The sequence below is a fragment of the Pygocentrus nattereri genome, chromosome 15 (genome assembly GCF_015220715.1).
Source record: "Pygocentrus nattereri isolate fPygNat1 chromosome 15, fPygNat1.pri, whole genome shotgun sequence".
NCBI lineage: Eukaryota > Metazoa > Chordata > Actinopteri > Characiformes > Serrasalmidae > Pygocentrus > Pygocentrus nattereri.
In genome coordinates, this window is record NC_051225.1 from 30,179,515 (window position 1) to 30,207,279 (window position 27,765).

The 27,765-nt window shown below is 39.7% G+C and overlaps 1 protein-coding gene across 1 annotated transcript in view; it reads right to left on the minus strand.

The window, feature by feature from the left end:
• Positions 1–2,335: 2,335 nt before the first annotated feature.
• The window catches only part of ankrd24 (ankyrin repeat domain 24), a 29,873-nt gene continuing 4,443 nt past the window's right edge, over positions 2,336–27,765 (minus strand). Inside the window, exons 8-23 of the mRNA XM_037545179.1 lie at positions 27,549–27,655; positions 23,958–24,133; positions 21,699–21,721; positions 19,968–20,051; positions 19,768–19,884; positions 17,466–17,585; positions 16,677–16,824; positions 14,965–15,128; positions 11,493–11,662; positions 9,089–9,825; positions 7,588–7,925; positions 5,672–5,905; positions 5,210–5,386; positions 3,150–3,308; positions 2,979–3,044; positions 2,336–2,734 (exon numbers count right to left, since the gene is read on the minus strand). Coding sequence (XP_037401076.1) covers positions 2,660–2,734; positions 2,979–3,044; positions 3,150–3,308; positions 5,210–5,386; positions 5,672–5,905; positions 7,588–7,925; positions 9,089–9,825; positions 11,493–11,662; positions 14,965–15,128; positions 16,677–16,824; positions 17,466–17,585; positions 19,768–19,884; positions 19,968–20,051; positions 21,699–21,721; positions 23,958–24,133; positions 27,549–27,655 — 2,895 coding nt within the window. The 3' untranslated portion in view covers positions 2,336–2,659. The remainder of the gene's footprint in view (positions 2,735–2,978; positions 3,045–3,149; positions 3,309–5,209; positions 5,387–5,671; positions 5,906–7,587; positions 7,926–9,088; positions 9,826–11,492; positions 11,663–14,964; positions 15,129–16,676; positions 16,825–17,465; positions 17,586–19,767; positions 19,885–19,967; positions 20,052–21,698; positions 21,722–23,957; positions 24,134–27,548; positions 27,656–27,765) is intronic.

The window sequence follows — 27,765 nt, forward strand, 5'->3', positions numbered from 1 at the left end:
TTCTCTTCGCACATGTGTCCGCCTCATCGCTCCCCAGCGATACAACAGCTATGGCAACATACTCTGGACTTTATTCAAACTAAAATGCACATTTTATACATGAAATGCTGATTAAATTGTGTATTTACAATTGCATTTCCATTGTGAGTGTGCATTATTAAAGACATTCAAATTAATATGCAAAGTATTTGCATATCTGTATATAGTGACTGGAAAAAAATTTATATGGGAAAGCAAAGAGTTTTTGACATTTCTCATTGTCTTAATAGCCTGACTCTGACCTATTTAAAAAAGGAAAAAAAACAATTTGCAATTGCATTTCCTCATTGTGACACATCAGCTCTGCCAAAATCATAATGCAATCACAATCCTGTTCGCAACAGGCCCTTTTCACATTTCTACATTTTTTCTGCTGTAAGTAATCGTTGCAGGGTAACACTGCTTCTGCTAATGCAATAACAAAAGCAAAGGTGACAAGCAGAGTGTGTATAGCTTACTCAAGTGTTCAAGCTTGAAGCAAAAACAGCCTTATCTCAGTTTCAGTGGTTTGCCCGCTGACCATGAGCAGAGGAAGATTGGTTTATGCAGTTAGAAAAGAAATAAACTGTGTCATTCAGAGTAGAAGAACCTCTGTGTCAGCATTTCACCGCTGCTGACTAACATTACACTGAATGCACTTCGTGCTTTAATCTGCCTGCTGCAGCTGCTTTGAGTGGAACCATTTTCATCTGTCCCTGAAAAACTGTCAGTGACTGAGAAGGCGAGGGCTCAGCATGAAGTAGATGTCTAGTAGAAGTAGAAGTAGTTATATATATATATATATATATACGCCTGTATTTCTGAAGTTGTTAAGTGTCCATAAGGCAATGGCAGAACGTTTTACCCAGTGTTTATGCACTTGCATTTCTTGTGAAAAAGGCTTCCTGTCAATCGAACACTGTGTTCGAGGCATCAGTAGGGACTTTTTAGCATGAAGTGCATTTTACGAGAAAGTGAGTTTAACTTTGGTGGCTCTGGCATAGAGCTAGATGCTTGTTTAATGCAATACAGAGCTACAATTCAACTGGTGAGTGACATTTTAACACCCACTAACCAGGCCGAGGATAATTCTGTCCAAAGTGATTCTAGACCGACAAGAACAAGGCCTTTGACCTTGGATTTTCCAGGCCAAAGAGCTGTAGAGATTAGCATTTACCCTCATCTAACACTCTAAATTCAGTTCATAAAGGCATTGCTAATTAGCTGATGAGCTGAATCAAGTGATTTTAATGAGGCAGTGTGATGAAGTCTGCAGGGTTTTTGGCCTGTGAGGACTGGAGTCTGACGTGTGGACGAGTTTCTTAGCTTTTAATGTAAGTCAATGAAACCAGACTTTTTTCTCTTTTTCCATGTCATTACAAATGAACTTAAGTAAAAAGACCGATTTAATTCTACTTGGCGTACTGTTACAGGGAACTGTTAGAAGTACTGTAGCGAGATTGAGTGTCACTTGCTACCTCTAAACACGTGGAATATATCTGATTGAAAGTGTCAGTGTGGTGATTTAGGCATGCAGTTTGCACTGTGTTAATTGGTGACTACAAGTTTCCATTATGTGTTAGCTACATTAGCCTCATAGCCCCTGTGCAAAATTAGGCACACTTTAGATAAATATGTTTCGGCTGTTCATCTACATTTGGCGTAAGGGGAAAATTGTATAAATTGGACTCCTGGCATAACTATGACTTTAATAGTCAGTCACTGACGTTTGAAGTGTGATAAGCGCTTGTGACAAGACCTGGATCAGCTTTGTTATGTACCATATATCAGCAAATCAAGTCTGTTCAACATTTTCATAATCCTGAAATACTTTAGAACCAAAAGAGCCTTGGGGCAAAACCTTCTCAAAACTATTGAAAAAACAATCTTAGGCATCAGCCAGTGTGTTTGCTACTGTTTCATGTATTAAAAGGGAACTTTTTTCTTCAGATGTCTGGCTCCTATTACCACCACTGTGAACATTTCTGACTCAGTTAGTTTCTCCAAAAAGCATTTCACATCAGGCCACTCTGAATCGCTTTGATTACATCTCATCCATTCAATTATGCAGAAAATTTGAAAAGTTTCTGGAGTTCCCCTTTAATACAAACATAACATAGAGGTCAAGAGAGGCAATCAAACTCCAGTAAAAACACTGAGAGTGATAGATTGATATTATGTTACTGAATAACATTCATGAAATGATTAATATGTAATCAAATCCATTTTGAAGGTGACTTTCCAAAACTTGCACGATCCTGAATCAGCAATTCCTCATTACAGTGCAGGAAAAATAATACATGGAAGACAATAGTGCTGTATTTCTTAGTGTTTATTGAAATGTTGTATAAAATTATTGGTCATCACCCTCTAGTAGGATAGGAATTAGCTAATAAAGCATCACAGATAATGTCAAACATATTCATCTCTGTCATATTCCAAAACGATATCTGCTCACATCCAGCTTAGCAATTCACAATTTACTCCCAGACATAGCGCTAACAGTCATCTGCCCTGCAAGGCTTTGCATAGTGTCAGTCCAGCCGGTTCAGGGGTACATCTGCCTAAACTCAAGCACAGCATTCATTCGATCCTGCATGAGCTGTATATTGCTGTTAGTTTAAGAACAGTGAGGTGTGTTTTAATGGCTTGTGTCCTTTTGGGACATTCGGAGGATCTGGAGTAAAAGAGCCTGCACCTCCTCATCCATTCGACCCTGCAAAATGTAACATACAAAGAGACATCTTTTGTAGCCCTTCAAACTCTAAGCTTATTATTACTAATTCAGTAACTGCTTTAAAACTAGTCATGTATTTAAGGCAGTAAAGAATGAATGACTGAACACATTGGTGGTCCATATGATATACAGGGTTAGGTAGGATACAGACACATCTTGTAGAGAAGAGAAAAGCAGACAAAATACCGTAAGGAGACATACATGAAGCCTGTGCATCACTGACCTGTACTGCAGCGAGGAGGTGAGAGCGATATATGGCAACCACTGCTTTGTGCTTGCGCTCCCAGTCCTAACAAGACAAACACAACAGATTTTTATTTTATCTTTTATTTTCACACTGCTCTTTAATTCAAGCGCACTGAGCTCTAATTTGAGAGCTAAGTGCTGCCCCCACCTGGAGTTGCTGTGTCAGTGCAGATACTCGGTTCTGGAGTGCCAGCTGCTGTCCTGGTATCCCAGAAGAAGGTGTGGAAGGTGTTGTCAAACCAAGAGGAGGAGTCAGAGCGCCCAGAGCCTCTTTCAGACGGAACACCTCTTTCGACAGCTCTGTGATCTACAGGAAGGGGGGGGGTATTAACTAAAGTAGTATTTACCACTTCTGAAAGCTTCAATACAGTATATTAACTATAGCAACAGACATTAAAGTAATGGTAACTTTAATCTGCACTGGAACTAAAACATTGAAATAATAACTTCTACTCACCAATTAGCATTGTTCAAATGGCGTTCCACACTTTCTTTTATCTTCAAAGTTGTTCATCTCAAATTTTGTTTATGGGATTTCTGACATTGTGTTTCACTGTCATCTATAAAATGTCAGATGTCTAGATGACTGCTACTATTTTTTTAGCTGAACAAGATACTTTAGTCCATTTTACTAGATAACAGGAAATAATGCAGCATCACACAAACATAACCACGTCCATTTGAGATTATTTCACAACTGGATGCTGCCTCAGTATGATGCTAATTGGTAGGTATAAGATCCTGATTACTTAATTACTTCATAAGGGAAATTAGATTCTGGCAAATGTACAGACTGTCCTATAAGGACTTCAGCTGCACATGCAAGTCACTCCACTGTTGCTGACCACTGTTGTGTTTTCTACATTATCAGCGTGCAGCACTGTGCTCTCATAATTATCTGGTATAATTATGTTCACAATTCTGTTTTTACTGTTCATGGTTATTGAGTTTGCTAGCTTGCTATCTGCACCATTTTCCATTGTCAATCTTCTGGTCCAGCCTCAGTCATGCCCATTTCGCAAGTGACACAAATTGCAAATTTCTTGTAAGACTACAACTTAATGGGGCATTCAGACAACACATTTTCAGACACAACATGGACATGCCCCTGAGTAGGGCAATTCATCACACTTGATAAACATAACATGGAAGACCAATCAATAAAGCAATAAGCCACAAAAAGCCATGCGTAACTGTGATTTTATCACAGGAAAGGGTGTTCTTAAGCGTGACATGAAGGAGTGCCTAAAACAGAGTTTCCACCAAAAATTGTGCTTCCTTTAGAGTTTAATATCATTGCCAAGCAACCATGGATCGCTGAGTGAAGGGAAAGTTCAGTCACCCATCGTTATACACTGCACATCTCATGACTTTTTAAACTTTTTGTCACGTAACAACGACAAGAGTGCTGTTTAATGCAAAAACCTTCACTTTAAAGTACTTTTTGGCCACCAGATTACCACTGCAAGTCTTATTTAGTACCAATGCAGTGGCGCCCCTCTTTTCGTGCTGGGGCTGAATATCAAATGGCTCCCCACTCCCTAAACAGTGCACTATGTAGGAATTTAAATATTAGATCCTGCAGTCCAACGGAGCAATATATAGCTAAGAAATATCTTTGGGACTCAGACACATCCATGCTCAATAAATATTGCACTATTTGGCTGTAGAGGATAGAATTTTCATAGCTAGAACACTATTTAGTGTGTACAGAGCTGTCTGCGATTCAGCCTGGGTTTGACGCTACGTCTGACATGTGAAGCCTGTAATCCATTCAAGTGACATTTTTAGACTATTACACTGTACTACACAGTTAATCATACCGTAAGTACTTTCTAGCCTGTGTTGTTAATGATGGAGTTGTTTAGGCTGACCAGCCTAGTTCAAGTTAAGAGAATAAGTGGCCAGCCCCTCAGTTTAAGCAAAAAACAGGTTAATACTTAATCAATGTACTTAGTGATCCATGCGAGCAGAATGAGACTCAAAGATGAGAGTAGGAAGCCATTAACAGCACAAGGGCTTTTTGTGACAAAATGTTTTTTCAACTTTAACGCACAGTTTAAGAACATGAAATGCGCTACGCAGGCTGGATGACCACTTTTCCTTTGCAGACTGCGATCATTGACAACAATGAAAAGAAGTCCGCTTGAGAGAGTCTGAAAAGGCTTAATTCAGCCCTTGCCTTTCTTTGCTGGGGCAGCCTCTCACCTTGCGGTCCTTCTCCTTGATTAAACCCTGTGAGTGCTGGATGTCCTGGTGCAGCTGCTGGATATGGGTGGACTGGGCTTGCAGGTCAGCCAACTGCTGCTGGACTGTCTGCAGCTGTGCCTCAGCCACCTGGCGCTCGCTCTTATTGAACAGAGCCTCCCTCTGCACCTGGAACACCTGCAGGAGGAGAAGAGGAGAATGAGACACAAGCAGATTAAGAAGCTTTACAAAATGCATGAAAATGGGTCCACGAAGCTCACACAAGAGATCACACCTCCTCCAGGGTACAACACACCAACACACACATAAACACACCTGCTTATCCTCAAAGCAGGGCTGGAGGTACTTACAGGAGAGACTGTGCATGCATGTAATGGAGAAAAGTATCATCACTGTGTTATGAAGAAAAGTCACACAGGCTCACACAGTCACACACCCACCCACACACACACGCTGGCAGACCTCAGTGCAGGTCTTCTCATGCTTGCGGGTGAGGTCAGCCAGGTGGGCAGTCAAGGTGTTGATCTCGGCCTGTAGAGAGAGACGCTGGGCCTCGTGGTCCTCTTTAGACACCAGGCCCTGCTCTAAAGCTTTCTGTGAGCGCAGCTCCTTCAGCTCCGTCTCTTTTTCACTCAGAGCATCCTGTGCTGCCTCTGCAGCACTTCGGCTTTCTTCTAGACGCTGCTGCAGCTCCTCCTGAAAAGAAAGAGGCATCCAGAGGCATCTTGAACATTATGTGTACCCATCTTCTACATGTTTTTGTATTTTGTTTTTCATCCAAGTTCCATCTGTAACATGTGTGTGCTTTTATAGAACATAAAGAGTCATCATTCATATTTACATAACAATATTTCAACCTCTCTTTCTCTCTTAGAAATAAACAGGCTGTTTTAATTCATGTAAAATGCGTTGACTCTTTGTTGCTAGTGAGCAATGAGAGCTGAAACTGGTTATGTTTACATGCAATATCATCTGATTGAATTCATTCCAACTATAGATTAAGACTGAGGTGTTTATATGCTCACTCAACTCAGCAATCTGATGGAAAATCTCTGTTTACATGCTCACTACGAGTAATCTGATCCAAAATCACACAGATGCGTTGTCCCACTTAGTATGGACATTACTATGACAACAAGCATCACGTGAGTCCAGTCAGAGTGAGACAAGCAGCAGTTTGTTACTTGAGTTTTTAGCTGGTGTGTTTGTGTTTTCAATGACTTCAAAATGATGTCAGACTGGAAAATGCTCTTTACACATACTTATTAAAGAATGCCGAGAGGAAGGCGTCGTGTTCTGACACACATAAGCTGGATGCTCGTCCCACCACCCTCTTTTAAAGGTCACAACATAAACTTCATCTCTTCTGCAGACCAGTTTCTGCTCCCATCATGTTCAATGTTATAAACTTCTGATGCACATGCGCAGAACATACTTAAACTTATCGATTAGGAATGCAATCAGATTCAGGCAATTACACTGCTATAATTATTCTATTTAATGCATTATTTACAGGTCTACACACCATTCAATCAGAATGAAATTTTATTCTGAATGGCTTCAATCGGACTAGTCTATTCCAATTGAGGTGTTGGTATGATTATTAGCGGATTATCAGGCTGCATGTAAACGTGACTACTGTGAAAATCAATGTATTCCTCTCCACAAGAAGGGCTTACTGGTATAAATCAGACAGCAGAACTGCAGCTGTCTTGATGTCAACATTGTGTGTGCAATTGACACAACTAAAAACATGAAAACACAATAAAAACACTGTTATAAATGTTGACTTGCTGGGGTATCTATGGAGATGAAAATCCAATTTGCTTCTGGCATTGTAAATCACACACATATCATAAAAAACTGCATCATTAAAGAAAAAAAATGCATAATGGAAAAAAGGAAAACTGACCTTCAAAGAGGTTAAATACATAACTTGCCTCGGGTATGTCATTAAACAATTTTAAAAAGTTTATGTAGTTTCTAACACTGTACGACAAAGTCATCTAAATAAAAAAAAAAATTATGTTCCAAGACAGCAATTACTGTTGTTTTGGCTATCTAACATATTTTTGTCCATTTAAGCAAGTTTTTGGTGACATTATTTAACAGACAGGTACAGTTTGAGACAATTCTGTGATTCTGACATTCAATTTGCATAATGCTAAACTGGTGGCTATACACTTCCATTATCTGTTAGCTTCATTAGCCTTGTAGCTCCAGTGTAAACCTAAAGAAGCTCATATTGAAGGCCAACATTTCTTGGTTGAACTGACTACATTTAAGGTAGGGGAGAATTGTCTCATTTTGACTTTCTGACACACTGTTGCTCTAAATGTTCATTGCATGTCTTAAGATGTTCAAAACTCCACTCTCACCTTGATTTTTTCATGTTCCTCTTTGCTGACCATGCCCTGCTGTGCAGCCTGCAGCTTATTCTCCAGCCTGGTCACTTCAGCTTGGGCATGCTCACGAAGTGCCCTCTCAGTCTGCAGCTCCTTTTCTGTCTGCCCCAGCTGCTGGGCTACAGCGGACAGGACCTCCTGGTGCTTGGCCAGTGGTACGGCGTCCCTCAGCTGCAGAGCGTCCTGAACACGGCCCTCCCTCTCAGCAACCAGACAGTCCAGAGCCTGTGCTGCCTCCTGCCTCGCCACCTCCAGCTCTTCCTGCACTGCCGCCAAACTCCGGCTGGCCGGCAACAGCCTTAGTGAGCGGTCTGATAGTGAGGAGAAAAAAGGGCAAACATGGCATTTTTAGGCCAATGCTAAGAAACAAAAAGGCCATCCAGGTTGTGGCCAGATTGAACGCTGTGCAAAAGTCAAAAGCCATCCTTCATTTCTCCACTTGCATTAGGAAGTGGTGAGTAAAAGAAAAATAAGCAAAAAAACTAATTCCCAAAATTGTAGTGAAAAAATGATTAAAAGATATAGAGAAAAGCTTTAATCTTTGGAAGACAGGAGAAAAACAAGCTACACTCTTGCTTCAGGTCTGAAAAAAATGCACAGGTGTTTCTCTGTCCATCCTTCCAATGTGAGAAGACAACTCAACACTATAGGTCTGAAAGGATGTGTAGCTCTCAAAAAGCTGTAACTGTAAGAAATGAAAAACAACAAATTTGCAAATCAAGCAAAGAAGCTAGTGATGTTTTCAGGACAATAGACTGTCCACCCCAGAGTCCAGACTGGTTTTGGTTATTTGGTTTTGGGTTTGCTTTATTAATGAGAAAGCAAAAAATGCAATCAACTTCTAAGACTGAACTTTGGAGGTGCTTATAAAAAGCATCTAAAAAAACAACAGGTTTCTATGAAAAACTAAAAGCAAGTCTCCTGAAAAGAACGGAAACTGTAATAGAGACAAAGTGTAGACACACTAAATACTAAAAAAATATAAAATTGCCTTTAGTAGTTAAATGTTTTTTCTGATGCTGAAAAATAAATAACTTGTACTCAGTGATTGTTTTGACTGTTTGTTTTGATTGTTTTGCACAGTCCTGTATATTTAGGTATAAACTTATGTTAAACATTATGTTGTTTAAATATAGAGATACATAGATAAGAGATAACAAATTGAGTTTAATGTGTCCAACTGTATCACAACCAATGCAATAACACCTTGATCTCTGATGAAATCATTTGATCTCTGTTCCTTCATGGTTGGTTGGTTGAATTCTGTAATGATGTTAATTTCACCAAAAAGGCAAGCACTGTCTGCAAGCAGTGACAGACTATTATAGGATATGGGACCAAATTGAAGTGATATGTCATACAAAAATCACATTTATACTTAAACGAAAAGCCTGACACCCGAAGTCAGGGTGCCAAAAATGCATAGAGCAAGGGGTTGTTTTTTAATGGCCCAGTGGACAACAAAGGCGCTCACCCGACACAATGGATTGCTCAGAACCCTCAGACCGGTCCTCTTCATCATCTTCTTCATCCTCCTCATCTTCATCATTGTGTGGTGGAGGACGGACTCTCTCCAGCTCCAGCAGGGCCTGGTTGAGTCGTGAGGCTGCCTCTGCCCTCTCGTGGGCCAGCTGCTCTAGCTGGAGGCCCAGGGTGACCCGCACCTCGTCCAGCTGCTCCTGGGGAACACTCTCCCTCAGCTCAGCCTCCAGCTCGGCCACCCGCGTCCGCAAAGAGTTCACTAGCAGTCTTTCGGCCTCCTCTGACCCCGCCCCCGTGCTCTGCTCCAGAGCTGCCTCCAGCTCACTTACTCGTTTTTTCAGCCTCTGTACTATCTCACTGTTCTCTCGCTCTTTCTCCTTCTCCTGCAGAGACGCCTCCAGCTCCTCCACCCTCTGCTTCAGCTGCTGGATCGTGTCAGCGTCGCCCTTGTTGGGCTCTGCCTTTCTGCTGGCCAGCTCCGCCTCCAGCTCCTGCACCCTCTTTGTCAGCTGCAGGGTATCCGAGTCTGCCCTGCCCTTCTGAGCCTCAGAATGGATGCCTGTTGTTAACTCTGCTGCCTCCACTGAGTAAACCCCCAGCCGCACCTGTTCCCTCAACTCCTCCAGCTCAGCCTGGGCATGGGCCAGCTGCTCCTCTAGGCTTTTGACTTTCTCCTCTTTATCCTGTCCTTCTGTGCCTGGAGCCTCTTCTTCAGGCTTCTCTTCAGACCTGAGCAGAAGAATCATAACTGTTTTGAGTGTTTGTATTAATAAAAATGAATCCGTAGTGAACTGTATAATGCTATTAGTGTGAAATGGAAGCATCTAGGAGCAACAACAGCTACGCCACAATGTGTGGCCACCCAATGCTGAAGCATGTAGTGCATAAAAATCACATATCATCTGCTGCATCACTCACTATAAAACTGCCTCTGGAAGCAACAACAGCCAAGAACTAAGCATCAGGAGCTTCAGTGGGCTTCCATGGCTGAGTAGCAGCACCCAAGTCAAAGATCACTAAACACAATGCCAAGCATTGCTCTGCGGCAGTGGAAACGCGGAGGGATCATGCTTCACTAACGGGCAGTCTGATGGAGGAATCTGGGTCTGACAGGTGCCAGGAGAAAACTACCTCCCAGAATGCATAGTGGAGTTTGGGCTCCGAGAAGGGTAATGTTAATGGTACAGCATATAAAGACATTTTAGACAATTAAACACCCTCAACTTTGTGGCAACAATGTGAAGAAGACAAAATTGGGGGACAAATTCCCACGGAAACTCTCCAAAATTTGTGGAAAGGCTTCTCAGAAGAGTGGAGATTGTTATAGCTGCAAAGGGGGGACAACTTCAAATGCCAGGTTTTTGGCATTTTCCCAATTTTCTCCTTAATTAAGTCTACCCCAGTGAGACCACTACTAATCCCACTTCATCACTACCACTGCTGAAGAGGTTAAGGCTAATTATGTATGTTCTCTGAGTCACATGAAGCTGCAAACTGCCAATTCTTTTATGCCAGTCAACAGACACCTGTGGTGTCTAGCATCACACTGAGTGAGGGGAGAGGGAGAAGCCAGACAGAGTGAGGCCAATTATGCTCTCTTGGATTCATGGCTACAGATGACTGTGGCATTGCTGGGGATTGAGTTGTATATATATATATATATATATATTTTTTTTTTTTTTTTTTTTTTTTTTTTCTTTCTACATATTATTACTATCAAATACTATATCAGTGATTGGAATATTACAATTACTCCAACTACTGTCCACTCAGACCAATGCATCACACACTAACACACCACCACTATGTCAGTGTTACTGCAATGCTGAGAATGATCCACCACCCAAATAGTACCTGCTCTGTGAGGCTCCATGGGCTCCTGCCATTGAAGAACAAGGTAAAAGGGCTAAAAAAATATGCAGATGGACTACAGTCTGTAAGTGCAGAACTACAAAGTGCGCCTATATAGTAAGTGGAGCTGATAAAATGGACAATAAACGTAGAAACAAGGAGGTGGTCATAATGTTATGCCTGATCAGTTTATTTATATACACACACATGTTGTATGTATCACGCAAAGGGTTCTTTGAGTGTTCATGGTTCTACATAGAACCATGTTCTTTACTAAAGGACCCTTGAAGAGCCCCCTTTTTTATCAGAGGCAGGCTACCATAATTAATCAGACTAACTAATGGTTTTTCCACAAGACTCTCAAAGACTAAACAAAGTTAACAATAAGAATCTTAACTTTTGGTGCTCATATGGATTAATATGTTTGTTTTGTCAAAATGTAAATTATTAAAAATGAATCCAAACACAGCCACTACAGCAGACATGTTCCAAGCAATATGATGCCAGGATGCACCTACTTGCGGTTTTAAGAATGACTACCTTACCCAGTTTCCTCCTCTGCAATGCTGGAGCCCTCGGCAGCAGCCTGTGCTCTGGAGTATTTCTCCTGCAGCTCCTCAAACTCCCTCCTCAGGGAGTCATACTGAGCCACCGGCACAAAGTCTGGGCCGGAACTCTGTATATCCGTGTCGTCCTTCTCGAACATCTCCAACATCTGCAGAGCCCACCACACAGAAGAGCATTAGGAGAGAAGAACTATCAGCTGCCATTTATTTTTCATATGAACAGCATATATTATTTAGGTTGCCTCTACATTCATAACAGAGATGCTAGATGGAAAATATGGCCTGAGCGGTATGACTGAATATGAAAACATAGTCAAAATGCAAAATATCAAAATAACAATGCAAGCAGATGAAAAAGGTTATGTAAGACATTCCAAAGACTGAGGGTAAAAAGGTCTGAGCCCATGTAGCAGATATACATGGATTTGTCAACATGTTAACATCTGAAACATGGGCTCATTAAAAGAGAAGACACAATGCTGTTGTCTTGGCAAAGGAAGAAAGTGACAAATATTTTTTCTTCAAATCATTTTAGCTCTCTGGCCTTATTATCAGGGGATCGCAAGTTCGATCCCCAGCAATGCAACTGCCATCCATCATTACCAATGATGCTTCTGGGGTGCTAGCATTAACTGATATAAGAGATTTAGTGTTAGTTAGTGTTCTCCTCCTAGCGTGTTGAGCAGTCCAGTTGCACTAGCAGCAGGTAAGCATGTGGCTGGCCTCTGATGTGGTGAAGCAAGCATGTACAGTTGCAAAGTGAGCAAGAAAATTAGGTTAAAAATCCCTCACGTGTTAAATTTAGCTCACATTTTTACTGTAAGATCAAGCTGATAAACGGCAAACTCTTTTTTTCTTTTTGCTCAGGTTGGCATCCTGGAGGTCACTGAAAATATCTGCCTCAGCACTGCCATGTTCGTCACGACATTTCAAACACTGAGAGCCAACAGTGTTCTAGATAAATCTGATAACAGAGTTACAGAGAAAAAAAAGTAACCTATTTCCTTTTATTAAAATATTTGAGTTGAGTTTCATTCAAATATAAACGCCTTTTCAGTTAACAGCCAGTGGTATAACAGCCAGTGGTGGACAGTAACTAAGTAAATGTAATTCGTTACTGTACTTAAGTAGTTTTTTCGTATCTGTACTTTACTGAAGTTTTTCCATTTTGGCCGACTTTTTACTTTCGCTCCACTACATTTCAGAGTCTAATATCTGACTTTTTCCTCCACTACATTTTGTGAAATCTGTCGTTCCTTTTGGTTTCTGTGTGTATAAAAACGTAACATGTCAAAACAAAAGAAGCGCAAAGCAAGAGCACCAATCAGGGCACAGCGGTCACTTTGTTCTGAGCTTGTTTTGACCTGTTGGTCATACCGACCCAGTGCAAGCACACGGTTCAACGTCAGTGCAGTAGCGCAAAAATACATACGTCTACCTAAATGGAACTAACCTAACTTTGTGTAAATAGACCACAATATAGAAATATGTACACATATGCAGTCGTGACTGGCATGTTTCTTTTTTTCTGAATTCATACAAACACTTTCATTTTATAGTAAATTCGTTTGGGCTGGTTTATGTTTATGAACAGAGGCCTACAGATCAATACAGTAAAGGAAAACTTATTTGTGATCCTGAGTTTAAAGCCAGTTTTTATTTCAGTTTATAACTAATTTACAAAGTAATCTTAAACTGAAACTTTGCTTGTTTGTAAAAGTGATTTCAGGGCCACTTGGTTCTACCTGCTGGAAACCGTTGGCCTTCAGTGTTTTGTGTCTCACAATCACATCATTTTAATAGACGTCAGCATCACTAATTAATAACATTTTATTAAAAAACTGGTTTACCAAGAGAGACACTGGAGGATTTTCACCTAAACTGAGTTCATGAAGCGAGTCTTGTTACAAAAATGAAAATAGGCCATTAGAGCCATATTTAAATTTTTTAGTACTTTTACTTTTGGTACTTAAGTACATTTGAAGGCAAATACTTCTGTACTTTTACTCAAGTTGAGGTCTAGAGTAAGGACTTCTACTTTTACTGGAGTTAAATTTTACCTTGGGTATCTCTACTTTAACTCAAGTACATGATTTGTGTACCTCTGATAACAGCACTTTTTGTGCTCAGACCTCCACCCATTCTAAGACTGCCGAACATCTAAAATCAAAGTATATGAGTGCTTGACCTCAGTAGAGCGTTTATTTTCTGCTGCAAGTCCTGCTGCAAGCCCTCCTCATGCAGGCCATTTGTTCTGCCCCAGTCCTCCTTTACTATGACCTTCTTTGTATGTCTGCACTCAGAGAGTGTCTGACGCCATTCTATTTTTACTGCAACACTTGTCTCGGACAGAAGTGACGACAAAAAGTTTCTGAATGTCTTCCCCGTTATAAAAGCCGAGTGCTTCAGAGGCAGTATCTTCACTGTCTCCTGTGACAATGCATTCTCTAATCCATATACACTAAAAAAGTCTGCTATTATGGTAAGAACTGGATTTACATTCTAATCCCAGTCTTCATGGTCACTGTTTGAGTTGTTTCATAGCAACTAGAGGCCGCTGGTTCAGCTGGTGTTTGACCATGCATAATAGGAATATCAGGTTATACATAGAGAGAGAACGAGAGGGAGAGGGACATGGAGAGTGAGAGACAGAGAGAGAAAGTTGAAAGAGAGAAAGTTGAGTCTGAAAGCAACTAACAGCATGTGCCCTTTAAGAATGAGGTCAGTGCTATGCGGTTTGTTTGAGCATCCTTTTTTGTATTGCCCAGCAAAGCAGCCTTTAAGTCAAATTCAGTACATACTTGCAAGGTTACCGGTGTTTGTGGGTTTGTATCTGTATATATGGGTTCATGGCTGAAGAGACGAGGCAAGGTACAGTTAAGCCACCAGTAGATTTGGGTTATTCCCACAAACGTGACAAATACTGCAACCCAACTTGAAAACATTTAAATGACTAAACTTTAATGTGTTCCTGTTTGGATGTACAAGCAATGATGTCTGATTAAATAATTAAAAATAAACCTGAATGATTTCAGTGATTTTAACCGGATTTTTAGTATCCATATTTTGTAAACAGTGTGTTTTGGGGAACCTTTCTTTTCGCAATCTTTATACTGTTGTCAGACTAAGCATTTTAAATACCTCACTTTAAACATCTCATTACTGCAACACATTAACAGCCACTGAGGTTTTTCTTTTTACTTATGCTACATAACATTTGGTTCATCCTTACAGTTTACAAGAAAGACATTCAAATAAAGATATTCAACAGTTAATTAAAAGTACACATGTGGACACACAGCTGTAATGAGAATTGGGATAAAAATGACAACTCCACAAACAAAATTATATTTTTTTTAATGTGATGCTTATGACAAATATTTCTGGACATGTTTTTTGTGAGAATGACCTGTTTGCGTATGAATCTGCGTGTGTGTATATGAAACTGCACCTGCACTTTGAGAAGCAGGTCAGCGTTCTGTGCAGTCAGCTCTTCCACCTGCGCACATAGCTGCTCCAGGCTGTCTGAGGGGGCAGGACAGCCCGGTTCTGCCTGAGCAGACGATGCCTCGGCCTCCGTGCATCGAGACCGTTTGGACAACAACCTCTCAGCTCCTAATAACAAAAAAAACGTAAGGTCACATGACTTCATCCTGGAATCTTTATTGGTGGTTCCTACAGGGAGGCAGGACTTGGTAGAATTGTGCAAACAGTCATTCTGTATTTAATTCATTCATTCAAGAGTTTCATTGTCATATGCACAGCAGAACAGGCAGTTACACTGTACAATGAAATTCTTACTTTGCTGTTCCGCCATTCACCAAATATTTGGAAAATTTTTTCTTAAGAGAATAAAAAAGAAAATATAAGAATAACTCTAAAAACAGTAGTAAAAAGTAAAAGTAAAAATGTACAGTATGTGCAAAGTTGAAATAAAATTAAAGTTACATGTGCGTATGTGCAAATATGTAGAGCAGCTGTTCATAATGTGCGTCAAGTAATAGATGTAAACAGTAGTGTTCTGACAGCAGCAGTACAGTCTATGTAAGCTGCAGTTGTTGAGTGCAAGGTTAAACAGGTTCAGAATGGGAGGGGGGAAGAGGTAGTAAGTGAGGTATTCACCAGTCTGATGGCCTGTGAATACAAACTGTTGGTCATATTAGAGATATGCTGTGTTGTTGTGGACACAAAATAAAATAGAAACATTAAAAAATGGCATAGGTTCACTAGTCATCAGGGACACAGGAAGTGGGGACACTGAAGGTGCTGCAGCACCACCCTGTATTATTACTATTACAGTAATAATAATAATAATAATAATAATAATAATACAGAGATCTGAACTTTTTAACAATTTGAGTGTGGCAAAGACCAATGTGTGCTTGTTTTAGAGTGGAGTTTTTTTCTATTTTTATTTCTATTTTGTCAAAACCTGTGGTAGCCATGCACTGTTTAAGTTAGCTCTGCATTTTCATTACAGTGAGCTGACCCACTTCTCTCAACAACTGGGATGCCACTACAATACACACATGTTGAGGTTTAATGACAAAGTGTATGCAGAGGTATAAGACAGTTCTGAAGTCCAAAGAAGCCTGATATTGTTATTGCTATTAAACTTATTTAATGTTATATCTCCCAGTCAGTGTGTCTTCCAGCGTTAAGTCTCCCTGTGAGACTATGCACATGGTATAACTGGTTACTACGCCACATATCAGCATCTGATTGGTCACTGCTCAGGTCATTTGCATAAAGTTTCATAAAGAAAGTGAGAGCGGAGAGAGGATGCGCATCAGTGGTCTGATGTGCCAGTTTATGTATATATTGTCGTCTTTCGCCTTGTAATGCAGTGTGACACACTGTGTTTAATGTATATGACAAAAAATTAGATAAAAGACAAAAAACTTTGTAAGACGTCATTGCGCACGTCACATATGTGCTGCTTAAAACTTTAGCACCGCCAACTTAAAACACTTTCCCGTGCCCCTGCTAGTAATTAAAATGGCAATATGGAGGTAGACAATACAACACAACCACATTTGAAAAATAACAGCACCCTGGATCTTTGTGGGTCATCTGAACACTGGGCACTTTGCTGTATGAGGGCCACTGTTTGTGGTGATATTACTCTGAGCTGGATCTGCTGATGGGCAGGATTGCGCTCACCTGGGAAGTCCAGCATTTCATCTGGATCGTCAGTGTCCTCTGAGTCACAGCCTCCACTCAGCTGAGCTCCCCTCAACTCCTCCAGCGCCATCTGCAGGTGATCACGCTCTGCCTCTGCGTCTCTCAAACGTTCCCTCAGTGAGCTCAGCTGAGATACACGTACATCAAAGCACAGAGATGCAACTCAGACCATATCTATTAATACTGTGAAGTACAGCACTGTGAAAAAGTCCGAAACCACCCTTTATCATCAGAAAACCCAATATATTTGTTTTTTAATGTTAGGAAAAAAGCAGAAAACCTATTAAACTGCAACAACATTATCTTTGTTAGTATTAACTGTGTCCCCTATATGCCTTTATTACGGCTTCCATTCTTTTAGGAAACTTGTTTTAATTTTTTCGAAGAAATCTGCAGGGATATTTTTATACACCTCTAAAGTTCTGTCTTAGACGTTGGTTGCATTTTTCTGCTTCTGACAATCCAAGTTATTGATTCTTTGTTTGATTTACTATTTTTTTTTCCAATTTCTTTTCTTAGTAACAAATTCTTGACAGCTACGTATATTGTAATGGCCTAGACTTGAAGCAATTTATTTGATTTTTTTACCCTGGAAAAACAGACAAATCTGAATTATTATATTAAATTTAATCACTAGCAAATGTCCTGCTTCTGTAGAGCATTTGAAACATACATGACACTTGCTGGGGCCACGCTAGCTGCTGTTGTCATGATTGGAACAAAAACAACAATTTGAGTTAATTGTTAACTCCTTAATGAGTGTAGTACCTCCTCCAGTGCAGCGGCAGCGCTGTTCTGTTGCTGCTCCAGAGCCTTGATCTTCTGCAGTAAACGCCCTCTCTCCAACCGAAGCCTTCGAATCTCCTCAAACACCTCCTCATCCTCCACCTCACGCCATAAACGCAACACAAACAATAAGAAAAAAACAACATGGTTTGAAGTGAGTGTGTGATGATGTAGGTGTGCAGGTTACACAGCAATAATTGATGAGAGCCAGTGGATAAATAAATAAAAATAAATAATAAACCTTTCACTTTTATAATCATCATTTGCTTGTTCTTTTACAATTTTACACAAAACGTTTCAACCTCAAATTTTGAATAGACCAATGAAGTCACGCGTCATTCCGTAGTTTGCATTATACCCAAATTTGGAACGCCTCAATGGCCAGTATGAACGGTACTTTATCATTTCTGTTGTGCCCTATGGTAAATAAAAATGTTCCAAACCTGATGCGTTTTTTCCTGTGTGCATCTTTCTCCTGTACATCACTGGATCATCTGAATTACGAGGTTGTTAAAGAGTCATAACACTAATATTGCTACAGGAAAGCTAACGCTGCTGCACATCAATCTGACATCACCAAGCAAAAGTAAGGCGAACATAAGACAAGTGTTTTGATGAATTGTGCTACCTTTTTGAAATGTACTAATGTAGCACATAATTATATGTAGCTCCCTGCATAAAACCTCTTGGTAGGATGTTTTGATAGTTTAATTCACCTCATCAAATAAAATCTACTAGCATCAAAACTATGAAGCTGAAGCCTGCTTCTTATTCACCAGCTTCTTTTCCCCTTCCACCTTAAATGGTGCAGCAGTTATTACATAGCCTCACGTGCCAGAATGTAACTGCTGCAGCATTTAAGGTGGAATGAGAAAATGTGAACAAGAAGCCAATGAATGTCCTTATCAGAAAATAGTACCAGCATTAAAAGAATAAATGGGACATGTTGATAGCCTAAACCTCTCATCAGGTGGCAAGTAGTAGTATTAACCTGAATCTGTACTGAATTAACATTCCAAACACAATAAAATGTTTTAAATACTGAGATACTACACTGTACTAATGATGTGTGCATGCTTGGTAGGACCGCTTAATGGGTACCGAGGGCATTATTAGAGTATTAGAGAAGAGTATTAAAAAGGTGAAAACCACTTTCACTCTGGTCATGTCGAGCAGTGTTGCCTGAGTGCAGGTCAGCATGTAGGGCTACCACACTGGCAAAGTGTGTTGGTTTGAATGTTCTGTTTTTTAAAGAGGCTACCAGTCTAATGACGTCAACTCAGTGTGCAATAGCATTAGCTTTCATGTATCAATATTCAAATTTGAACTTTTTATCAACCTCATACTTCACAGGGTCCAGTGATATTTGAAGGAAAAATCTTCATAGGACAAAATGTTTCAACGTTGGAGCGTTCTGCTTACTACAGGATGCGACTTCCTTCTAGACTCTGAGTCCCTTATATAAGAGCATGACACTGACTACAGAATGATGACAGAACTTCAGTGGTCTATAAAAGCACTTAGCTCTGTTTAACCCATGTTCATGTTCAGTTAGCAGCGGTGTCAACTGCATCCCCTTTCAGCCTCTAAGCTGCTTTGTGGTTTCTAGCAAAATGCATAGCGCTCTAACAAAGCCATCTCCCATCCTCAAGAGAGCTGTAGAACAGGAGCTACGCAGTACTGATCACTATGTAATGCTGACAGATATATGTCACTAAGCTAGCTTAGCAATGCTCTGGAGATGACAATTTTGCCTTTTTTCATTCATTTTACTTTTTATTCAATTAAATATTAAGTTTTAATATTCATTTTAAGGTAGTTGCCAAAGTTTATAAACTCCAATTTATAGTTTTACCTGTTTTTCTTAGTCAGTTCTTGTTGTATTTTTAGTGTTCGCTACAGCGGCCAGGGTTGCCAACTATAACAAAAATCCCCTGCTCCTAGTTTGCTTAAAGATTCCATATTTTGAAGCATCATATTTTTCCACCTTCAACTGCATTTTCAAACTAGTCCAATTTGGTCTGCCCTGATCATAACTTATTCATTTTACAAGAAGAACCCCCGTAGTGGGGAAACTTCACATAGGGCTAGAATGAAAATGCTATTAAAAGACAGCTTAAGTGATATCCCATTAATCCAAAGGGAAAGGGAAGGGAAGTTGGTCGTTTTACAAGGGGGGTGTTTTTTTGTCTTTTTTTTTATTTAACAGGGTGATGGCATCCCCTTGCATTCTGCCCTGGTGATAGCAGTCAGCAAGTGTTAGTAGTTAACAGTTGCCACTTACAAGGTTGTCTGCAGATGAATGCTGAGTCCTGGGGGCTGGGGATGGAGGGGCAGAGGTCTCTGCAGCTGGAGACTGGGTGGGTTCGGGAGGAGGTGGGCCTGGAGAAGGGGGTGCGCCCTAAAACATTCAAAAGGACAGCAAATACCATGCAATGTGCAGCATTTTTGGTTTGAATATCATGATAATGGATCATGAGATACCTGTCTGGGGGACTTTGGAGGAGGGGGGGCTTTCCTCTTGCGGGGCGTGCTCCCGCCTGGCAGGGGTGGGGGAGCGGGGGGTTGCTGAGGGAGGGAAGGAGTCAGGCAGGTAAGCAGGTAAGGTTAAGGGAAAGATAGCAAAGCAGCCAGGAGCACTGTTAGTCCTCTCCTATGGCATTTAAAGGGGCATTACGGCCTAAAGCTAGCATAGACAGTTATTTGTAATGTAGTATTCCGCAGTGCAGTATTCACAGAGTTCACTATTGTGTACTTTTTGTTTTTCCCACCATCCCTATTTTCTCACTTTCAATAGCCATTATGCACTACACAAATGCACCACACAGACGCTGGGAATCCCTACAGTGCCATAAAGTTCCTGAATGTTAGCTGCTGATGTAGAATACATCTGTGGTTCCAGCTAACATGACTAATATAGTACTAACAAAACTGGTAGTCAGATTTGTGTTAGCTTCTCTAGAACTCAATAGTCACCCAAATATAGTTTTGTGAAACTACATATCCAAAACTTCTTTCCACTCACTCAAACCGCATACAGATGTTCATTAAAGTCACGCAGACTTGTTGATGCTGTTTAGTGCACAGTATGACTTATTCTAAAAATGTCCAAAACCTCCACTGTGACGACACCAGGGCTGATATTCACAAGACAGGACTGGCTTTGGATAAGATTCCTTTATATTTCTGATGGTCATTGTCACAAATCCTGACTGCTCTCAAGGCGTTTAGTGAACACAGACCCTGTTGTTTAAAGTGCCTGCCTGCAGTTTTGTTTAGTTTTATAACTCAAGGTAAGTCATACGATGTCTTAAAGCACATCAGCAAGTCTGTACAACTTTAATGAAGACCTGGGTTGTAAGAAGTTTTGGGGAGGTATTTTTACAGAAACTATTTTGATATTTGGTTGACTACTGAATTCTAGTGTTTTTTTAACAGAGTTGGCCTTGCCCCTTTAGTTCTAAACTAAAGCAACAAAATTTGGACTTGAAAAATGTACTATATCTGGGAAAGTGGAAAATTGCATAAATTAGAATTTTTGCTGAATTACTCCTTTAACTGCTCTGAGAGTAGTTGGTGGGTGTGCATGCTCACGTTGGAATGGATCAGCATATGGAAATGAAGTTTTCTGCGTACTACCATGTTTTCTTTCTGTTTTCGTATAAAAGAATCTGTCTTTATTGCTGTATGCACTGCGATAGCTTCTGAGCCAGAATGCACACACATTCAGAATGGAATTCACATTGCTATGGAAATGCATATTATTGATTTGTTTCATCAGAGTAACAGTAAAGGACGACTGATGTGTGAAGTATATTGTTTTTGTGTATTTTCTTGTTCAAAACGAAACAGTAGTTCATGTGTACTTTACAGTTTTATGCTTTCCTGCTTTAACACACTTGATTCAGCTCATGAAGAATTTGACTGTTAGCTAACAATGTCACTCACGACCAAGAAAACATTGCATTGCAACTGGGCCTGAAGTTGGGAAACATCAGTTTAAGCCCCTAAACTGCAGTAATGATAATAATTCAGTTATTGTTCAGTAATGACTATAAGTCCTTTGGTAACTGAAACTAACTAGTTATGTGATTGAGTAATTGAAATGTGGCCCTACATATGGACCCTTAGAGCTAAAGGGGTTCAACTGTTGTATGTAAAGGAAACTGGGTTATTCGCTGTATGATACACAGTGAAGGTGGTGGTGAGAATTACCTCATCACTTGCTCCCTCAGCGGCTATGGGTGCACAGGAAAGAACAGACAGCAGTGCACTGAGATTCAGCATATACACTATTGTTTAATTATCCATGGAGTCATTGTTCAAAATGTTTGGAATCAATGTAAATATAGTGTAAAAATCAACGAATAATATAAAAGCAGTAAGGCGGGAGGTAGATAGAGAAGTAGATTGATGGATGGATAAACAGACAGACGGACAGATAGATAGATAGGCTGGCAGGCAGGCAGACAGACAGACAGACAGACAGACAGACAGACAGACAGACAGACAGACAGACAGACAGATAGATAGATAGATAGATAGATAGATAGATTCTTTAATGGCAGAGTGAGCCTCACACTTAATAGTCTAACAGGTTACAGATCCTAACATCATGATGCTTTTGGGAAGCTGGGCCCTGAGCTGTACATGACTCTAAAATGACTGCATAAACTTCGCTTGCAAAAAATCTTGAGGCAGATGATTAGACAGCAAATCCTTTAAAGAGAAAATCAGGTTATATACTTTACCTTTGAATAACTTCTTGTTGTTGCACATGCATGTAAAACATTAAACACAACATCTAAACTGTATTTTGTTCTCTAGCTTAGTGAATTTAAATCTGCATCATATGAGTTGTTATTGTATATAAGCTTGCAAAAATGATTCATATGAATAGTCATTCCACACTTTTAAACAATGATGTATAGTTGTAAAATTTTGATGTGTCAACTTAGTTTTATGAAGAAAATCAACAAAACATCATTTGACCCAGGGCGCCCAAACTTTTGCACACCACTGTACATACACAAACACACACAGACACACACACTGAGTTTACGCTAACAAAGTAAGAATGCACTGAGGGATTGTGGCACATCAACCTGAAGATGGCGATTCACTTTCAGAATGATACAATTGATTATTATAATATTAAATAAATAACATGTTTTAAATGTTAATGTTTAACTCTTCGAGACTTTCTAGGCTTCCCAGGAATGTCTATTGATTTCTAAAAAATCTAAAAAACAAAAAGACCAATTTCTCGCGTGAAATGATAGAGCATATTATGAAAGTCCACTTCACAGTTCGTCTCCTGTTTCTAATAGTGTCCATTTCACATGCCGTTCCTAAAATACCATACTGGACATTTCTACATAACTCATACCAGTAGCCAATCGCATTCATAATATCTAATACGAAGTAAAATTAAACTCACTTTAGCGTCAGGACACTGATACAGTGATTCATTAAGATCTTATAAGAATAACGATAATATTTACTTTACTTAAGGGCCAGAGAAAACATATATATAAATGTCACTGCATTGCCACAGGGATTCATAAAATCTTTGAATACAAATATAACACTCACTTTCCTCAGGACCACAGAATGTCTACTGAACTCTGTCATTAAAGCATCATTATGTGTAACATAATCACCACTATGTGTTTGACATAACAAAAATAGCCTTATGAGCCCGACCTAAAGTATAGTGTTACCAAAATGGAAAACAGCAGCGGCAGTTGTACACCAGGCCTCTCTACTGCAACAGTCACTGAGTAGTGGCTACAAGGTGAAATATACTAATACATCTTCCGCAAGCTTTAGGGAAAAAAATGTCTTTTACAGACTTTATATGTCTGTGTTTAATCTTGGACGGCCAAAAGATGTTCATGCGAGTTGCAGTTAGCTAAGCGCTAACAAAGTACTAGAATCTCATAGGGACGCTAGCAGAAATTAGCATTACTCTAGAGATGGGTTTTTTCCTCATGTTTTAATTGAGTTTTGATATTCTTCTCTTGAATTGAAGGCCTAGCTCTAATAGTAATGCTTCACCACTGGATTAATGGTATAAATAGTTCCTCTGGTCATATTTGTGTAATCACTGTATTCCGTGCCCGACCGCAGACACTCCACTGCAGTGAAGGATGCATTTATACATCACTGTCACTGAGCCTACTTCAAGGGATCTCTCTGTAACAGCTGCATTCACTTCCAGCACCCATCAACATATGGTTCACATCAGTCTTGAGGAGCTTTGTAACTCGAGGTAGTGAAATACTTTCCCTCTGTGTCTCATCCTGCCACAATAAGCCGCATCTGTGCTTTTGATCCACTTTCTCAGATTACGGGCATTTTCAGAGAGCCTGGTAGACTCCAGTACAGGGCCGAGAAGGCGCCAGACTGCAGACGGCTTCTCTCGCTCTCTTTCTCTCAGGGGAAATGAAGGAGGTACAAGTGGAGCGTTACCTGCATCCCCTCCTCCAGGCTGTAACAGCTGGGAAATGCGTCGGTTGCCGGCAGTGACGCTATAGTGCATGGCATTGTGGCCCAGGGCGTCTGTGAGTTGCGGGTTGGCTCCGCCCTTCAGCAACACTTCTACCGTCTCCAGGCTGTCACTCTCGCAGGCCAGCATCAGAGCTGATCTGACAAACCAGAGCACAGTTACAGCATGAGAAAAGTTCCAGGCAGGAATATATTCGCATTCAGTCTTGGATAATCCTCATTTTTTTTGTTTTTATACCCATTAAAGCGATAGTTCGGCCAACACTCAAATTCATCCAGTTGTGCTCTGTACACCAAATGCACTTGATCAGCCAAGATACGTTCAGTGCACAAAGTTTGCTTTTTTAGTTTTGCATTGGAGCTTTGCGGCTAATGTAGATAACAAGTAATGGAACCATTTGTACACCAGTTAGCATCAAATTACATGCCTAAATTATTACTTCATTACTTGTTAAATAATAATAATAATAATGACAATAATAATAGTAATAATAATAATAATAATAATAATAATTAGTGGAGAACCCTCAGGTTCTTCTAGGTCTTCAAAGAAGGTCTAATAATTTCTGTAAAAAATGGTCTTTAATTTTATGTTCATTTTTATTTTAAACATCATGCTCATTGTATTTTATCTTGTAAGTATTGTAGTAATTTAATTGTCAAGTTTTGTTTAGAAACAAAAGGGTTAAATAATCAGGATTTTTTTTGTCTCCATGTTATCTACAGCCAAGCCACCTCTCCTATTGGTTAGGAATTCAGGAGCTAAACTGAAGGCCTTACACATCAGATTAACTACCAACATCATTGGGAACTGACAGTGGAATCAACCAATCAGGGTTTAATTCATAACGGGTAGGGCCAATTACGTAAAAAAAACACCACTGTAAGCCTTCTGGAAGCTCTATATTCTTCACTGACTGCTACGAGTGATAGCCTGACAAATACAGTCCTGTATATATACTATACACATATATATATATATATATGTATATATATAGTGATTTTATGGATGTTAGTGTGTTTAACCATTTTCAAACCTCTCCTCGAGGAAGCTCAGTATTATATGCAGTTAAAAAGCAGCTCCTGGTTTGACTAAGTGCTTCACTAAATTGTGTAACTGATGATATTAACAAGTCTCTATGGTGGCTGTGAAGGTGTCAAGGAAAAATATGGACCCAAGAAATTCTTGTTACCTTTTATTGTTTTTATGTTTATTCGAATTATGAATATGACTTTATTCTAATGTATATTGTGACAAACTTACTGCTGAGGTAAACTGTCTAAAACATTCGCACAGTACTGTAGGTTTCTGTCAGTTGTTAGAAAAGGGCAATAGAGGTAGCTGATCTATGCCGGGGCTTTTAAAGTGAAAGAGCTTCTATAAAACTGCTACACACAAAATCACCAAACCACCAAACCACACAGTGTATGCCTGGTGTTAGAGGACATTCGAGTACAGCTCAAGTAGTCAACTAACCAAAACGACTCCAACACAACATAAAACTCATAACATAAGCTCCTCAGATACATTAACTTTGGATGTGATTCCTGCTGTCACTGTGCTTCAGACATAGAAAGTTTGAAAACTATAGGGATCAAAACTATGAAACATACTTTACTTACAGCTGTACAGAAGCTCTTTCCTGATGTGGAACAAAAAACACTCTTCACCACTGCAAAGCTACTCAATCCAAAGTAGCTAACGTAAAAAAGCTAGCTAATGCATGTCATTTTAATGATTAATTGTTAACGAACATTGCACTCATTTACACCATCAATGAATTAAGTCTGTGTAGGTTACCCATTATGTACTGGTAATGGCAAGCACTTAAAAACATGTATTCATACTTTGTCAGATAAAAATGGTATTGATGCATCTCTAACAATAATAATAATAATAATAATAATATCAATAATAACTTCAAATTTAGTTATAGAGCCATTTTCACATGTTGCGGCTCAAACTGCTTACAATGAAATAGTCATTTGAAAATACAATGAAAAACAAAGTAAAAGAAATAAAAAAACAATATTTTCACTTTATTATGTTGTTTCAGCGACGTACTGTTATCATTAAAGATATTAATTGTATGTTGCATAACTAAAAAACTGTACTAGCAGCTTACTTTTGAACTTTGAGGCCTAAAAAGGTTTCTGTACTTTTATCCACTTTTGTATTAAGAAATAGACATTTTATTGAAAGATTAAGGCATGCAGTTTGCACATAGCAAACTGGTTTGAACCACTAAACATTTCTTGGCTGGTAGAGTGGTCTGTGGTAAGTGGGAAACTTTCGCTCAATGGTTTCTTTAACGCTACAGTGTTATAACACCTTTAAAACAGTTCATATTTAGGTAGGCACCTATCAGCCAAAGTGAAACTAACACTTGGTGTCACATCAAAGAACTCAGAGAGGTGAAGACATTTTTCTCATGATGTCCTTCTACATCCATCCGGTGCATTCAGTGCACAGTAACAAATACAGGGCTGTCAGAAAATGTTTGCCCCCTCCTGATTTTCTCTGACTTTGTATATTTGCTGCACTAATGGTTTCAGATCCTCATGCAAAATGTAAAATAATACAAGAACATAAGGAAACAAAAAACACAGTTTTCAAATAAACATTTTACCAGGATTTTCTGGTAGAGAGCAGAATTCATGGCTCCGTCAATTACGGAAAGTCACCCAGGACCTGAAGCAGCAAAGCATGCCACACCATCACACTACCAGCACAATGTTTGACTGTTGGTATGATGTTCTTATATTGGAATGCTGCGTTAGCTTTACGTTAGATGTAACAGGACCCTTGTTATTCCAAAATGCTCCACTTTTGACTCCTCAGTCCACAGAACTTTATTCCAACAGCCTTAGGGTCTTCAAGGCGTTTTCTGGCAAATGTGAGATGAGCCTTTCTGTTCCTATTGGCAAGCAACAGTTTTGGCCTTGCAGCTTTACCACAAATCCCATTTTTGCCCAGTTTCTTTCTAAAGGCAGAATCATGAACGCTGACCTTATCTGAGGTCAGCTTGGCCTGCATTTCCTCAGATGCACGTCTGGGTTCTTTAGTGACTTTGCTGGAGTCCCAACCTGTGATATTTTAACAATCTTCTTGCTCATATCCTCCAGCATTTCTTTTGAACGCGTGATACTGTGCTGCTTGCTGAGACTTTTTAACCTAGGTCATATTGCGTGAAAGATTTGATTAAAGTTATGTTTAAACTCAGTAGGTTTGGCAGTAATAAAGCTTGAGAGGGTCGAGTTTAATTATCCCATATCATCAACTAAATTTGGCGAGTTTATTGATTGAATAAATAAGGTGGAAATTACTTTTTCACACAGGGTGACCTGGTGTTGGATTACTTTTTTCCTTCAACAAATGACATGGTTATTTAAAAACTGAATTCTGCATTTACCCAGGTTTTTGATGTGTTACATAAAATTTTTCTTTGAAGATCTAAAAAAAATTTTAACTCACAGAATTCACAGAATCCCTAAAATGCATCAGGATCTCAATGACCTCTAAGACTGGCTGAAATGAAACGGACTGTGTTCTACCTGCCCTGGTTGTCCTGTTTGTTAGGATTGGCACCTCTGTCCAGTAAGAAGGAACACAACTCAACCCTGCTCATCTGGGCCCCGAGGATCAGTGGAGTCACCCCATCCTGAGAAAAAAAAACAGAGGAAACTACATTACAATCCACAAAACAACAAAACTTATGCAAAGATATTAAACCTAAATTCTGACCATTTTTTCATATTATTTTCAAGAAAA